General features: G+C 56.8%; 1 protein-coding gene across 1 annotated transcript in view; it reads right to left on the reverse strand.

The window, feature by feature from the left end:
* LOC123326203 (SH3 and multiple ankyrin repeat domains protein 3-like) overlaps positions 1 to 15,195 on the reverse strand; it is a 38,809-nt gene that overhangs the window by 3,586 nt on the left and 20,028 nt on the right. The window contains exons 5-6 of the mRNA XM_044919542.1: positions 9,178 to 9,329; positions 8,028 to 8,195 (exon numbers count right to left, since the gene is read on the reverse strand). Coding sequence (XP_044775477.1) covers positions 8,028 to 8,195; positions 9,178 to 9,329 — 320 coding nt within the window. The remainder of the gene's footprint in view (positions 1 to 8,027; positions 8,196 to 9,177; positions 9,330 to 15,195) is intronic.

A 15,195-nucleotide genomic window follows, 5' to 3' on the forward strand; every position in this document is an offset into this window, starting at 1 on the left:
CCTTTGGACCTGGGGACCCGAAGCCCAGGGACACACGCGCTGTCTGCCTGCTGGCCTCAGTGGCCAACCCCACAAAATGCAAACCAGGACACTCCATCTCTGGCCCCACTTATCCAAAGTCCCTAGCCCCGAGAGGGGGCGTGAAAACAGCAAGAAGGGGAACGTACAGCCCCCGCTGTTTCCAGGGAAGGGAGCCAAGCCTGGCCTCCAGGCGAGGGGCAGGCCCCACTGTTGCTACGAAATGTAACCCACGCCCTGAGGAGCGTTCAGGAGGCAGGGGGCAGGCAGCCCCACAGTGAGATTTCTCCCTCCCGGGGTCCTTCAAGGCGGTGATGTGTGCTATCCCTAAACCAACAAGGCTCTGGGGTCAAAGAGATCTTTGGGGTCCAAGTCATGGACCTTCCATTTTCCAGAATGTTCCCCCATGAGCCTATGTCTTCACCTGTAGACATAAACCCTACATTCTTATGAGAATGTTCTTATGAGAATCACGTAGGATAAGGGACCCCAAAGGGCCCACGTGTTGCTCGGCACCAGGCCAGCCCCTGCCCATGGCAGCTCTCGGGGAGCCAGGAGGCCCCGCGCTGTGACAGCTCAGCCGGGGTCCTGGGCACGCGCGTGGTACCAGGGCAGCCCACGACCCTGGGCAGGCAGTCAGTTCCAAACAGGCCCCACCCCATCCGCCCACTTCCCGGCATGTCGGGAAAGGCCAGCGTGTGGCCAGCGATGGACAGCACTGGAGGTGGGAGGGCCAGGGTCCCCGTGAGCGGTGACAATGTGGATGGGAGCCGGGAGAGCCAGGAAGCGGGTCCTGACACACACTTCTCAGGCCTAGGGTGGCCACTGAAGCCCACGGCAGTAGGAAAACAGGCCACCGGGGGGCAGGCCAGGCAGCTCTCTCTACCGCGCATTCCGGATACCTGGGGTGGACTGTGGCACCTCGCCAAGGAAAGACGTTGGGAAAGATGCTCGAACTGTTACTGGGACGAGCTTACACAGAGAACCTGAGAAACATGCACTTCTAACACCACGCCCCCCGTGAAGCAGGCTCACTAGTTCACGAAGCAGGTGGTTACCCGGACACGGTTGCTGCCCACCCTCCCCTCCCATGGCAACAGTGCCTGCAATTCTTGTGGGACCCCAGCCCCACTCTCAGAGGTCAGGGGGCTGCCCCACCCACTGCTGCCGTGGGCGCAGCCCAGGGGCCTCCGCAACCCGCAGAACCCCAGAGCTGCTGGGGCCCCCAGCAAAGGAGCAGGGCCACAGGGGTGAGAAAGGCAGGGAGGGAGGACAGACGTGGAGCCAAGGGCAGATGCACATACAGCCCGTCACTGGGCCGTCCGAGCTCCAGCCATGCCTGGACTCCTCGGGACATAGAGAGCCTGGCCAGGACTTTTATTTCCCGTTATACCAGTTTGAGTTGACAGCACTGTTCCTTAAATCAAAGGAGCCTGGGCTCATTGGCTCTCCCCAGAGGATGGGAGTAGAAAACCCCCATTTAGTGGCCATGACAGTGATCATTAATGCAGGCGAGAAATACCAATGGATGCTAAGACCATCCGTGGGTGGGGGATGAGGAAAGGGACTTAACAGCCTCAGAGACCCCACAAAATCCTAATTACAGAAGGAAAGAGAGAAGCCTGGCAGACTCCACCTGGCCAGGAGGTCAGAGTGAACGTCACCGGTAACGGGCAAGGGTCACCACGTGCCCCCTGACAGGATGCCAGGAATGCGATATCCCTACACAATCACTCCTACAATATTCCTACCAAAATGCACACCCCGGACCTCATCGAGAAGAAACACCGACCCAACCCAAGTTGCGAGGCAATCTCCAAGCTGAGTGCCCCATAATCTTCGCAGGGGTCCCCGATGGAAGGCTTCCATGCGGGGTCCTGGATGGGATCCTTTCAGTATGAGGGACGTTATTGTGACGATGGACAAAACTCGAACACGGTCTGTGAGTGAAGGTATGTGGGGTTCTCTAGCATTCTAGCAACTCTTCTGTGAGTTTGAAACTGATAAAGTCCTTTACAATTTAGAAAGAGAACCTAGTCCTTGTTTGACACAAAGACCTCAAAGCTCACCAAAGTAAGAAATCTGTCCAGCCCCAAAATAGGCTATGCTAACCATTTCCCCCTTGAAATGGGCGTTGCGGCTCCTGGCCTTCGAGAGACAGCTAAGAAGGGCTGCCAGAGCCAGAGAGCTGAAACCTGACATACAGTACCCCTTACACTCCTGTATCTTAACCATCTGGATGAGGTGCTTTTTGGGAAATGCACGTGTGGGGGGCTCCACTCCACACCTACTCCCTGCAAATCTCCTGGGCGTGCGTGTTTGGAGAAGTTTCCCCAAGAGACCTGCGGTTCATCCCTGCTATGCCAAACACCCGCCCCATCACTAGCCAACCACACAATTTGGTGGAAATTAGGGAAAAGGGCGCGCCTTCCTTCCAGCGCTTTACTGCCACCTGCTGGGCACCTGCTGTGACACACCTACTACCCTAAGGGGGCAGCAAGCTGAGAGGCACCCCAGGTTGTGCAAGGCACGTGGAAACAATGCGGAGTTCACTGCATTGCAAGTGAGCAGCAAATGCTTCTGCATGATTCTGTGCCACCAACCAAATTACTTAATCCACACCACGCCTAGGCATTTCTCCTATGTGAAGCATGTGCTTATAATGTAAACAGGAGACATCTCCATCCGACGGTTCAAAAACAATACACCATTTCAGCCCTCGCTTGGTCAGCAAGTAAGGTGCCCGGCAGCACGGGGACACTCTTGCCCAAACACGCGCACACGTGGCTTGCTTGACTCGAGCCACTGGCTGCCCCACGGCCCTGGGTTCCACAGTTTTCAAAGGCCAGTGGTGGTCTTGCTGCCAGCCCAAAGAGCCTTGGGGAAATGTGCAAATGAGTGTGTGGATGGCAGGTCAACCAGGAAGCGGCCAGCTCTGTGTTGGCCAGGGTTAGGAGCTGAACAATGTCCTCCCAAATTCCTCTGTTGGAGCCCTGACCCCCAGCACCCCAGGATGTGACTATATGTGGAGATGGGGACCTTGAAGAGATGATTAAGGTAACATGAAGCCACTGAGGTGGCCCTGATCCAGGGTGACCGGGGTCCTTCTAGGAAGAGGGGATCAGGACACAGACCCGCACGCAGGGACGACCCTGTGAGGACCCAGGGAGAGCACGGCCGTCCACACACACACATACACACGAGGAGAGAGGCTTCAGGGGGACCCCGCCTGCCCACACGTGCATCCTGGGATTCAGCCTCCAGGACCGGGGGACAGTACTCGTCTGTTGTGTGAGCCCCGTCGGTGGGATTTTGTCAAAACTGCCCAAACAAACCAATACAATCAGTTCAGATCAACTAATCTGTAAGTTTCAGCCTGCAATGACATACAAAATGTCATGCTAAGAACTCCAAAAGGGAAGGTATGTTTTGACAGCTGTGGTAGTGGTCGCTTTCCCTATGGAGCCCACGGCTTTTTTAACATGAGTTCTGGACAGAAGACGGCTCTCGCAGACATCCCTGGCATCACTAGGGTAGAACACAGGCTCCGACCATGGGGAGAAGGTGGCGCCCCTCCATTCCGGCCTGGGGTCTTCACCCCTCCCCTCCCCTCCTGGCATCTCCTCTCAGCCCCAAGAATCAGGGCTGGTTGGAAGAACACCTGCTTGGTGGGCTTCAATCCCTCCACAGGCCCCCCCGCAAAAGGAAGCACTGATTACTTCTCTGAAGGAATCCTTGCTCGTCCGGGCAGGATAGGGGCACGGGATACAGATCTGATGCCCCAGGTCAGCATGTGGCAGAACCCCCAAAGCAAGGTAAGGCACTTCCTGCAGCTCCAACTGCTGGGGCCGGGGGGCTTGGCTGCTCGCAGTGGGGCATGCGGTCATGATCCCGGGGTCCTGGGATCGAGCCCCACATCGGGCTCCCTGCTCAGCGGGGCGTCTGCTTCTCCCTCTGCCCCTCACCCCTGCTCGTGATCTCTCTCTCGCAAATAAATAAAATCTTTGGGAAAAAAAGGAATTCTTGAGGAAATCAGATGAGATCTATAAGCCTGTGAACAAAGCGGTTAAGTGCTGTCACATATTCTTTGTGACAATGGCCAGGTGACGGTGATGATGGTGATGATGACCGCAACCAAGCAGATGAGGACTAAGACAGTGACTGAGGCATGGCTGGGCGAGGATGACCACGACAGAGGCGTGGCCGGGCGAGGGGGAGTAGCTAACTCACAGGCCAATCCCCTGGACTGACAACAGAAGGAGGGAACGCCCCTCCCTGAAACACTGTCAGAGGAACTCCACGAAGGAGGGCGGGCGGGCGGGATCGAGCTCTCCCAGAGCCCCCACAGAGCACCGCCTGCGTGAAGGCGCGTGGGACCCCAGGGCGGCTCATCCACGGAGCAGCTGTCCCCAGACTGGGGGCAGCCACCCTCTCCAGAGCCCTCAGCCTCCCGTAACCTACCCTGCAGTCCTGACGCAGCCAAACCCGCGGTCCGCAGGCCGCGCCAAGGGTGCAGGCAAGACGCACAGGAGGACGTGTCCTCCCTTATCTTCATGTTCTTGGGTTGTGGGGATGTGTTTGGGTGTTTTTTACTTTCTTCCTTCTGTTTCTTCGAATTTTCCACTCCTTCCATGTTGAGCAGTTAGGGTAACCTGAACAACTCAAGAGTTTGCAGACAAGCCACATACAAAAACGCGCGCTTCCACAGTCGGCCTGCAGGGGGCGGGCGTCCCCAGGCGCTGCGCGGCAGGTGCGGGATCGGAAGGGCCTTGCTTGACAGTTCAGCACCTGGCCTTGGCCTTGGCGGGAAGCAGAACCACCGCAGGACCCGTGAGCAGGCCTGGCTGTGGGCGAGCAGGATCCGTCCAAGGGCGTGGAGCCAGGCGGCTGGGAAGGGGCCGCCCCCACTCCAGGGCGCGAGGCAGAGGGACAGATGTCAAATGCAGAACTGCGGACCCCAGAACTCCAAGGTGCTTCTCCTGCTAGCTCTGTGCAAAACCTGCCTCCTCTGTTTCCTCCTGCCACCGCCGGGTGTCACGGCAGGGTCGGCTTCCGTCTGCAAGCCTGGAGGCGGTGCTGAGAGGGGCCGGGAGTGGACTCAGCTGTGGCCTTGGGCAGGTTACGCCCCCTCTCCGGTCGGTTACCTTGTCTGAGTCATGGAGGCCAGCAGGTATCCGCTGGGGTTGCTCCAGGGTGTGAAAGGTGGAGCCGATAAAGCAGATCAGGATGGCGTGGGAGCCGACTGAGTGCTGAGAATCTCGGAGGAGGACGGCCGGTCTGCTGATCTCTGCTTCGCGCCTGCCTCCACCACCTCACAGCCAGTCTCAGCCACGGCAGACGAGACAGCGGGGCTCGGGAGGCAGGGACTTCACCCGGAAAATCGAGAACCTCTAGTAGGGAGGGAACTGGCCTCCCAGGACATCATGGAAAAGAAACCCACCACCTGGGGGACATGACACCATCCTGATGGGCGCCACGGGAAGCGGGATGCTCAGGCCTGGGAGCACCCCCTCCAAGCTCAAACTCAGCGCCAGGGGCTGGGGCCCTGGGACCAAGAGGTCTGGTGGCTTCAGTGCCCGCAGGCTTGGAACCCGCGCTTGGGGTCTCAGGGATGGAACCCAGCACACGCGGGGACCAGAAATCACAGCTGGAGCCCACACTGCAGGAAGTGACCACCAGGATCGTCCCCCGCCCACCCCAACACATTGATGCTTCTTCATCTCAGGGTGACCAGAGGCCAGACTGTCGAATGCACCAGAGGGGAAAGGGACGCTGGTGGGAGGCCTCCGGCTGGTGGAGGGCGAACCCGGCCCGGAGAACTCTCCAAAGCTGGGGCCCTGCTGCAGGGTTCAAGCTCTAGCAACTCCACGTTCCCATCTTCTGTATTTCTGATGCCCTGGCATGTGGGGCCTTGCCGACACTGGGGGGGTCTGCCCCTCCCCAGGCAAGTCAATTCTGACCGCACAGGACTGGCCCAGAGGGCGGCTCTCAGACACAAACCAGCCCACACAGAGCCATCACCCCCACCTGCCTTACTGGGCTCTTGCCCCCAGGGCCACGACCCACCTGCCCTGGTCAGCCCAGACAGCCAGGGACAGCCCCAGTGCCCCTGAGCCCCTGACGTTATCCAGACCAGCCATGCCTTGGCCTGTTCCATCCTACAAAAGTCACAGTGAAGACTCTTGGCCCCATTTCCCCCCGCTCCTGCTGCCTCCTGACCCAGCCCGGTGCTTCCCATGTGGCCCCCCTGCCCCATCTGCCCCTCCTCCCAGGATCTGTGAGTAACACACCCTCTTTCCAATGGCAGCCAACTCCCGATCGGTTGGCCTCACTGTACCTGCGTGGTATTAAAACTACATTTCAAACCGGAGTTTGGGACAGGCCAGGAAATGACCCTGGAATGACCCGAAAGCACTCAGACGTGCAGCCATGGGGGCCAGAGTGAGAACGGGCAGGATGAGCAGAGAGGAGGCTCAGCACTGCACTTACATTAGATCCTTCCCACAGCCCGAGGGCGCCACGGGCCCGCTGACACCCACTTTATGGGTGAACAAATGCAGACCCCAGGGCACTCATCACTACTCACTCCCCTGAGGGTCCCTCCCTGGGTGTGGGCTGGAGGTGGCCAGGAGCAGCTTTGCGGGGCCCCAGCTCACACCGCGGGATGGAACTGGACGCCTCCCCAGGCTGCTGATGAGTCAAGGCTGACCCAGCACGCAAAGGGCCAAGCGGGATGGACCTGCCTGCACCCCACAGCCCACCTGGTACCCCTCAGCACTGCTCGGCCCTCTGACCACAGTGGGTGGGGGGCATGACCCCACCCGGACCAGGTAAGTGTGTAAGGTCACACTGGCTGAGGGAAATGGACAGGTGGCACTGCCCATCCGGAGAACAGTTCAGAGACACCCCCCCATTCCAGGCCTTTCCCCTTGCCTTCCTGGGCCCTGCTCCCCCAGACCCACTGTCCACCCTCCTCTGCCCGGAGACCCTGACCCGGACACCTGCACCACTGGGCTCCCTGGTTGGCTGGCTCACACACGGCTCAGCCAATAGGAGGGCAGGACAAGAGAGAAGCCAGGGCAGTTCCTGCCTGCGGCCACCCTCCCACCTCAGCTGTCCCTGCTTCTGGGACCACAACTTCCTCCCCTGCTCTGGATGCACTAACGACTCTTCATCTGAGCCATCAGGTGGATGCTGTTTCTTTACAAGACTGCAGCTGACACACCCCCAGCCCCACAGGTGCCAGGTGGGATCAGGGAAACCTGGGTCCTATGCATGGAAATTGGGCATCACACTGGGGCACCCGTATCAGAAATTGGGCAGCGCACCAGCTCACCCGTATCAGAAATGGGGTAGCGCGCCGGACCACCCGTAACAGCAATCGGGCAGCGCGCCGGGTCACCCGTATCAGCAACTGGGCATCGCGCTGGCTCACCCGTATCAGAAATTGGGCAGCGCGCCGGGTCACCCGTATCAGCAATCGGGCAGCGCGCCGGACCACCCGTATCAGAAATCAGGCAGCGCGCCGGGTCACCCATATCAGCAATCGGGCATCGCGCCGGACCACACGTATCAGAAATCGGGCATCGCGCCGGGTCACCTGTATCAGCAATCGGGCATCGCGCCGGACCACCCGTATCAGAAATCAGGCATCGCGCCGGGTCACCCGTATTAGAAATTGGGCAGCGCACCAGGTCACCTGTGCGCAGAATGCACCTGGCGCCAAGCTCTATTGGGGTCCCCGAGACGCTAGATGCACAGAGAGCTCCCAGCGCCTATGAAGGGCGTGTTCACTCCACAGCTCCAGATGATCACTGCCCTACAGAAATGCAAGAGGCCTGCCTAACTTTCCGATTTCTCTACAGAGGTCAGAAACGTGTGTTTCTAGGTAAATATCCCTGTTTTTAAATGCCAGCGACTGCTCCAAACGGAACGGAACGCTGGGAGGGCAGCTGTGGGCGCCGGGTGAGAGGCTGAGGGCAGGCGTGTTAGGGCTGCGGCGTGCGCACCTGGTGGACCTCGTGCCAGCCGTTCTCGTCCCTGCAGCACACGGTGGCGTGTTCGTGGAGCAACAGTTCACAGCAGTAGGGATCCCCCCCGACGATCGCGGTGTGGTACAGCGGCGTGAGCCCGTAGCTGTCTTTGTAATCAGGCGATGCTCCCAGCTCCAGAAGGGTCTAGAAAACAAGAACACCAAACATGGGTCTCATGACCCCTTCTGCAGGGAGTGAATCAAGAACGAAGCATGGGGGTCACTCTCCCACCGGCCGAGGATGAGCAGGCCCGCGGGTCCGCACGTTTCCCGGGCCTCCTAGAGTGAAGCAGGGGCCAGCTTCAGGTGGTGAGGTTCCAGGCCCTGAAGTAGCAGGTGGAGCCCAGGTGACAGGATGCACGTGCATCCGGGACGTCAGGAGACGCTCTGCAGACAGACATGCGTGGGGGGCACGCAGGGACCTGCTGCGCCCTGCTGACCCCCCCACCCAAAACCCCGTACTGGCTGAGAGCAACGAAGTGCAGGCAGCTTTTGCAGAAAGGGAAAAGCTGTACTATTCAACCTACAGCATAAAACCATCCCAGCATGGATTTCGGACTAAGGCAGCGGACGAGGTACAGCTGATGTGAACTTGAGAAATCCGTGACTTCCAAGACAAGCATCGTGTTGGGGGTCAGCCCCCAACAGTGGGTCCCCCTCCCTCCCAGCCAGGGCTCTTGGGGGCCCCCCACACTTGGGGTCAGGGCAGATAAAGCATGCAGAGGGCTGTGGGGAGGGTGAGGGGTGAAAGCACCCCCCCGGGTGGGCTTCCAGAGACCGGGGAGGGGGTTGGCGACAGCAACAAGGCTGGCTCAGGGCCTGTGGGCTGGGTTTGCAGCCTCCTCCCAGAGGGCATGAGGGGGTGGCTTTCAGTGCTACCCTTCCTGGCAGAAATGACAAGCCTCGGGCCAAACGAGAGGGACAGATGACCTTTTATAAACACCAAATTCTAAAATTCCCAAGAAGAGAGGGTCTGGGGCCCCAACTAGATGTCCAAACCCACGTGGGAACACAATTCGGGGTCAGCTCGGGTGGTCGTCATGGGATGGGGACAGGGAACCGGTGTGGAAGCCGGGGATCAGATAGGGAAGGGGTGCCCCCCGGGGGAGACGGGCTCCGGAATGTACCTTCAGGGCCACTTGGTTCCTGGCTCGGGCGGCTTTGTGCAGGGCAGTCATCCCATCTCTGGCGCGGAAGTCCAGGTGAGCCCCGCCGTTTCTGAGAGCTTTGATCACCTCCGCGGGCTCGTCCAGCTGAGCAGCTAAGGTCAGTGGGGTCTCTGCGGGACCCAAACACAACGTAGTTCAGAACCCGCACCGGGGAGACGGCCAAGGCACATGGCTCACGAACCAAGTGCCAAGTCTGAGAGTGAGCTTGAAGAACCGACCCCAGGGTATTCGCAGCTCCCACCCGTCAGCCCCGGTATCCCCGCGGTTAACACGGTCTCAAGGGTGACAATGGTGGTGATGCTCGGGGTCCCATGCAAATCAAAATGGGGGCAGAGACAGAGTTTCCACATTATCGCTTTGTGGGCAGCGGGTCTGAGAAGCTGCCCTCGCTCTCAGGACACAGAATCCCACGGCACCATCCAGATGCTTACCGGGGGGAGCAGCGACCTACTGGGGCTACAGCTAAAGGTCCGAAAGGCAGAGGCCTGCCTTTCTGCATCTCAAAGTCACAACGTTTATGGGCATCTTGGAGGACGCCCGGCTCAGGCTGCAGGCACACAAGGGTAGGGGAGGCGTGGAGTCTGTGCCCCATGGAGATCTGGGTCTGAGCAGGCAGAGACCTGAATGGGGTCAGCACGATAAATGACCGGCAGCAGGGCTGGGGCAGAAGCCCGGGCTCCAGAACCATGGAGCCCATCCCCATGCGGAAACGTTAGGAAGGGTCCCCCACCACCCTGGGCAGCCGACTCCAGACCAGTCTGTTGCTGGCCATGACAGGGAGGGCAGTACTCGGTTAAAACCACCTTCTCTCCCGCTCAGTCAGCCCGAGTGCCCAACATAGCCACTGCCGAGCAAGGCGCACTGCCCTGATGTGCTTCACTGGAGAGGCTTTTACCTTCTAGAAGGGTGTCAAGGGCAATATGACAACGTGCATGTCCCCAGGACCCAGAAACACTACTGGTTGATGATGAGTCGTTCTGACTTCAAGCGCATTTTGAGAATAAAAGAACCGGGGCATCTGACCCGGGGCTGAATTCCCTTCTCACCTCACCCTGGTCACGTCCCCGGCTGTCCCCAGGAAGGACAACCGCATCATGAATTCAGCTCACCACCCCCATCTAGCCCTAATCCCCAGGCTTCTTTACACGTAAAGGAGCACTGTTCTGAGGGCTCTTTAAACTCACTGGGGGACTCACCCTGCACCTGGATATGTCACAGTGAGGTGCAGGGGTGTCAGGGGTTGAGACGGCATGGAGCAGGGCAGGAGCTCCACATGGGGGCAGAGATGTGGAAATGGGGCAGACGTGCAGACAGATGCAAACTTGGGGAGAGACCCCCGCCCGCTAGAGCGGGGAGAGGGAGCTGTTGGGGCTTCTGACGGCATTGGCGAGGGCTCGGGTCCTTTGGGGGCAGGTGAAGGGCGTGGAAGGCCGGGTCCTCAGGAGCCACCAGCGTCTATGCTTCACATCAAATTTCCTACAGCAACTTGAGGAAGCCGGCCCCTCATGTATAAGGTCAATTTAGGCCTGATGCTCATCTGGGACAATGTCAACCCTCAAAACAATTAGGATTCTTCTTTCTTATTTGGCTGTCCACCCATGGCCATTGCAACGGGAACCCAGCTGGAGTCATACCTCGGACTCCAGATTACAGACCCCTTTGGCAGAGCCAAACCCTGGGATGGTGCTGGGCACGTAAGAGCCGCTGAGTAGAAAACTAGGCACCCCGTTAATGGTAGGGTATCTTATGTACTTGAGGGGGACCTCCAGCCCTCAGACGGCACCCAGGACAAGCGGTCCCTTTCTCAAACAGCCCTGCCCAAAGGACGCACTGCAGACTTGCCACGTTCAAACCTGACCGGGACCCACCCGGGTGAGGGTGGGAGAGCTCCCTCCCAGCTTACACACCCTTTAGGAAGGGGACGTCCAATGAGACCCCACATGGGGCTGATGGAACCATCCCAAGAAGATACTCATCCATCAACTGCAAACGCGTGGCCATCAGGGGCTCACACTGTGTGATTGATGACCACGTGCCCATGCCTCTAACGAGCTTGGGGCCTGAGCTCACCTGCACCACAATCCTCCAAAAACATTCCTCAGTGTTTACATTTTGAAATTACTTCAGTTTTGATAAATATACTGGAACCTCAACGAGTATAACCTCAAGATGGTCCCAGTCTCTCTCAACTTGACTGCCCAGTGGAGTAGAAATGGCTCTCGTCTTTTCAGACAGTCTCGAACACATAATAACGCTCTCGCCCAGACATGGCCCAGTCACATTTTGGCTCCAGCAAACAAGCGGCCGAGCTTCGAAAGGCACCAGCAGGAGGGTCTGCAGGGGTGAGAAGTGGGGGGACCTGGAAGCACGGCACAAGGACACTGGCTACCGGCTTCCAATCTGTCCAGACGTGTGGACAAGGAGAGAGTGGGGGCTCCGTGTGCTGCAGGCTGAAGTGTGCGCACCCCGGGCCCCTGGGTATTCCTGGGAGCATCCAAGTGCCGGAGAAAGACCTCGGAAACCAAACGGGTGGGTGAGCAGCGCCTCCTGGAGAAAAGGGACCGCGGGCAGCAAAACCCAGCTCTGCTCCTGGAAGGCTGGATGACCTGAGCAGGTCCCCAAAACCCTCTGGACCTGTCTCCTCCCGTGAGGCCCGAATGCATGCGTCCTATGCTGGATGGTGCCCACCCCCGGGCGCGCCCTCGGGGACTGCCACCAGAGCAGTTAGTCTCACAAAGAGACAAAGTTTGCTCTCTTCATTATGGCTTTTTTATGTATTTTTACAAGGCTGTACAATGACTTTATTATTTTACAATAATAAAAAAGTAATTTATAAAATGAACCATGAAGCCAATACTTGTTAGCATTCCCACCCCCACCACAACTTGGACTGGCACAATCCCCCGTGACTTCCTCAGCAAGACAGTCCCGATTCTCCTAGAATGTGAAGCAAAGGAAACAAATATTCACACACCTACTAAGTGCTCTGCCCTGCACTGGGGGACTATGGCCACCCCAGGAGGACAATGAGGTACAGTATCCTTGAGCTTTTATAAGATAGGTAAAAAAAATAGGTAAATAGATCGCTGGATGAAGGGCTGGGCAGATGCTTGGATAAGTGGATGGATGGACAGATGGTTAGATGAGTGCATGGACGGATGGATGGTGAATGAGTAGATGGATAGATGGTTGGATGGATGAGTGAATGGATGGATGGATGGGCATGTGGGTGCATGGGTGGATGGATGGATGGAAGTATGGGTGAATAGATAAATGGATGGATGGATGGGATGGGTGGGTAGGTGGATGGATGGATGGATGGATGGACGGACAAACAGAGATGGATGGATGGATGGATGAGTGGGTGGATAGATACAGGGAAGGAAAGACAGAAGGAGGGAGAAAGGAAGAGAGAAAGATGGGTGTGTGAAAAGATGGGCAGGCGTGTATGTAGATGGAGATCATACATACACATAGACAGTTAAAAATGAGTAAAGGAAAAGATTAATATTTGGGCTCACAAGTGACAGAAGGAGCACAACCTGTGCATTCAATTATCTAAGTGCTGTTTTCTAATATAAAACTCATTATTAAATTATCCACAATTGAGAGATCACACACCCCATTCTCTATGCCCGAATGCCTCATGCAAAACATCGCAAGTGGGAAAAACGTGGCTTTGCACCTGGAACCTTTGCACTCCACTATGGGTTCAGCCGTGACTTAGACAGACACCTTGAACCCCACAGGGCCTGGTCCCCTTCTGTGCTGCAAAGACCACCCTGTCCAGCCCACAGTGAGGGGCAAAAGGGAGTCACAGCTTTGAAAGTGCTTCGTGATGAAAAAGCTCCCAACAGCGTAAGGAGCAACAGGATCTACGGCAACAGCACGGTAAGACTCGCTGCAGCAGCTTAACATGGAGATAGACCCCCTCACAAGACATAACAAGGACAATATTCTAGTGGAGTCAGGCTTTTACCTTCACTCACATTAAGCTCACTTTCCTAAAGTGATCCATTTTCTGAAAACGCATCTCTCTAAAACGTGACACATCCCTTCTGTGTCAGAGACTGAGATTTCGCCAAAATGCAACACTGTGGGTGATGCCCCAGGAAACACTCCTGACCAGGAGTTTCAGAAGAAGCCATTTGTGGCTGTGTTTGCTTACCCTCTAAGGGAGACATGGCCTCCAAATGGAATATTCTGAAAGTCCACATGATGGGGATGTCTGTTTCTCAGGGGACCCGAGAAGCAAATCCAGAGAGGTGGGGCTACACCCCTGCCCTATCCTGCGCCCTTCTCTCTTCTGGGTCAGCGGAAATCTGATATGTCCTCAAACGTTAAAAACCTCGACAGCAAGAAGCCTCCCTACAGCATCACGGTGCGCTCATCCCCATCTCTGTGACAAATCCAGGGACCTGAGACCACACTTCAAAATTCCCAAGGACCAGAGAGAGGTGATTCAGCGATTTCTTCCTCATTACCTAGATCTGTGGTTCCCAGACATGGGCATGAATTAAGAATCCTCCAAAGAGCTCATTAATACAAAGAATGTGGACTTCATTCCCAGCGGTGATTTAACAGGACTGGCGTAGCTGAGAACCTGCACCTCTAAAAGGCCGGCGGTCCAGAGCACCTCTGGCCCCGCTTGGCGGGGGAATGCAGGTTCGCAAACCGGACGGCACAGCGAAACCACCCGGTCCCACACCCAAATACTGCTTTAATCGGTGTGAGGACGACCCCGCCAGTATCAGAACTGGTAAAACCTCCTTACATGGTTTTCAACACGGGAACCACTGCTCCACTCCAATGTGTTCCATGGACGAGCAGCATGGGCGTGACCTAGAGCTAGTTAGAAATGCAAAATCTCGGGGCGCCTGGGTGGCTCAGTCGGTTAAGCGGCTGCAGCCCCAGGATGGGCTCCCTGCTCAGTGGGGAGTCTGCTTCTTCCTCTGCCCTCAACCCCCACTTGAGCTCACGCTCTTTCTCATGTGCTCACTCTCTCAAATAAATAAAATGTTAAAAAAAAAAAAAAAAAAGAAAAGAAAAGGCTTAATCTCTGGCCCCAGCCCAAATCTTCAGGACCAGAACTGACATTTTAGCAAGATTCCCAGGTCACGAATAGACATCAAGTCTACATGGGCCCAGAGCACAGTTCTCCCACCTGATCAGCTATGTGATGAGTAAACAAGCAAACATAGAAAAATGGTGCTGTCCCTCATGCGGGTGTGTCACTTTATTTACAAATTATACATGACTGCGGGGAAAGTCGTCATCTGTTTAACAAATGGTGCTGGGACAACTAGATTTCCACGTGGGCGCACTACCTCACACCGTAGACAAAACGTCACTCAGAATGGCTCATAAATGGAAGGGCTGCAGCTATAAAACTGTAGGAAAGAACAAAGGAGTACATGTCTGTAACCCTGAGTTAGGTGTGATTTTTATTTTAATTTTAAAAAGTAGGACACCGAAAGCACAGGCAACAAAAGAAAAAAGAAACACATTGGACTTTATAAAATTAAAACCTTTGGTGGATCAGGAGAGGGGGGGAAGATGGCGGAGGAGTAGGGGACCCTATTTCAGCTGGTCCCCAGAATTGAACTGAGATATCTACCAGACCCCTCTGAGCACCCACGAAACCAGCCTGAGATGTAAGAAGATCTGGATCTCTACAAACAGAATATCGCAGGCAGTTGGTTGTGAGGTACGAAGCGGAGAGCCGTGATCCTGTGGGCAGATATTGGAGGATAAACGGCGGCGGGAGGGTGCCTGGCCGTGGGGATCCTGCACCGCCGTTGAGTGACAGCCTCGCGCGCTGTGGACAGGCACAGACTCGCAGATCGGTAGCGTTGGGGAAAGGACTCTAGGGCAGCCCCAGGGACGGAAACCCGGAGCGGAGGGGTCGCACCTGTGAACTGCAACCCCCGGGGGTGGAAACCCTGAGCGGCGGAGTCACGCGCGCGAACTGAGAGC

This window comes from Neomonachus schauinslandi, chromosome 11 (assembly GCF_002201575.2).
Source record: "Neomonachus schauinslandi chromosome 11, ASM220157v2, whole genome shotgun sequence".
NCBI classification, from domain to species: Eukaryota; Metazoa; Chordata; class Mammalia; order Carnivora; family Phocidae; genus Neomonachus; species Neomonachus schauinslandi.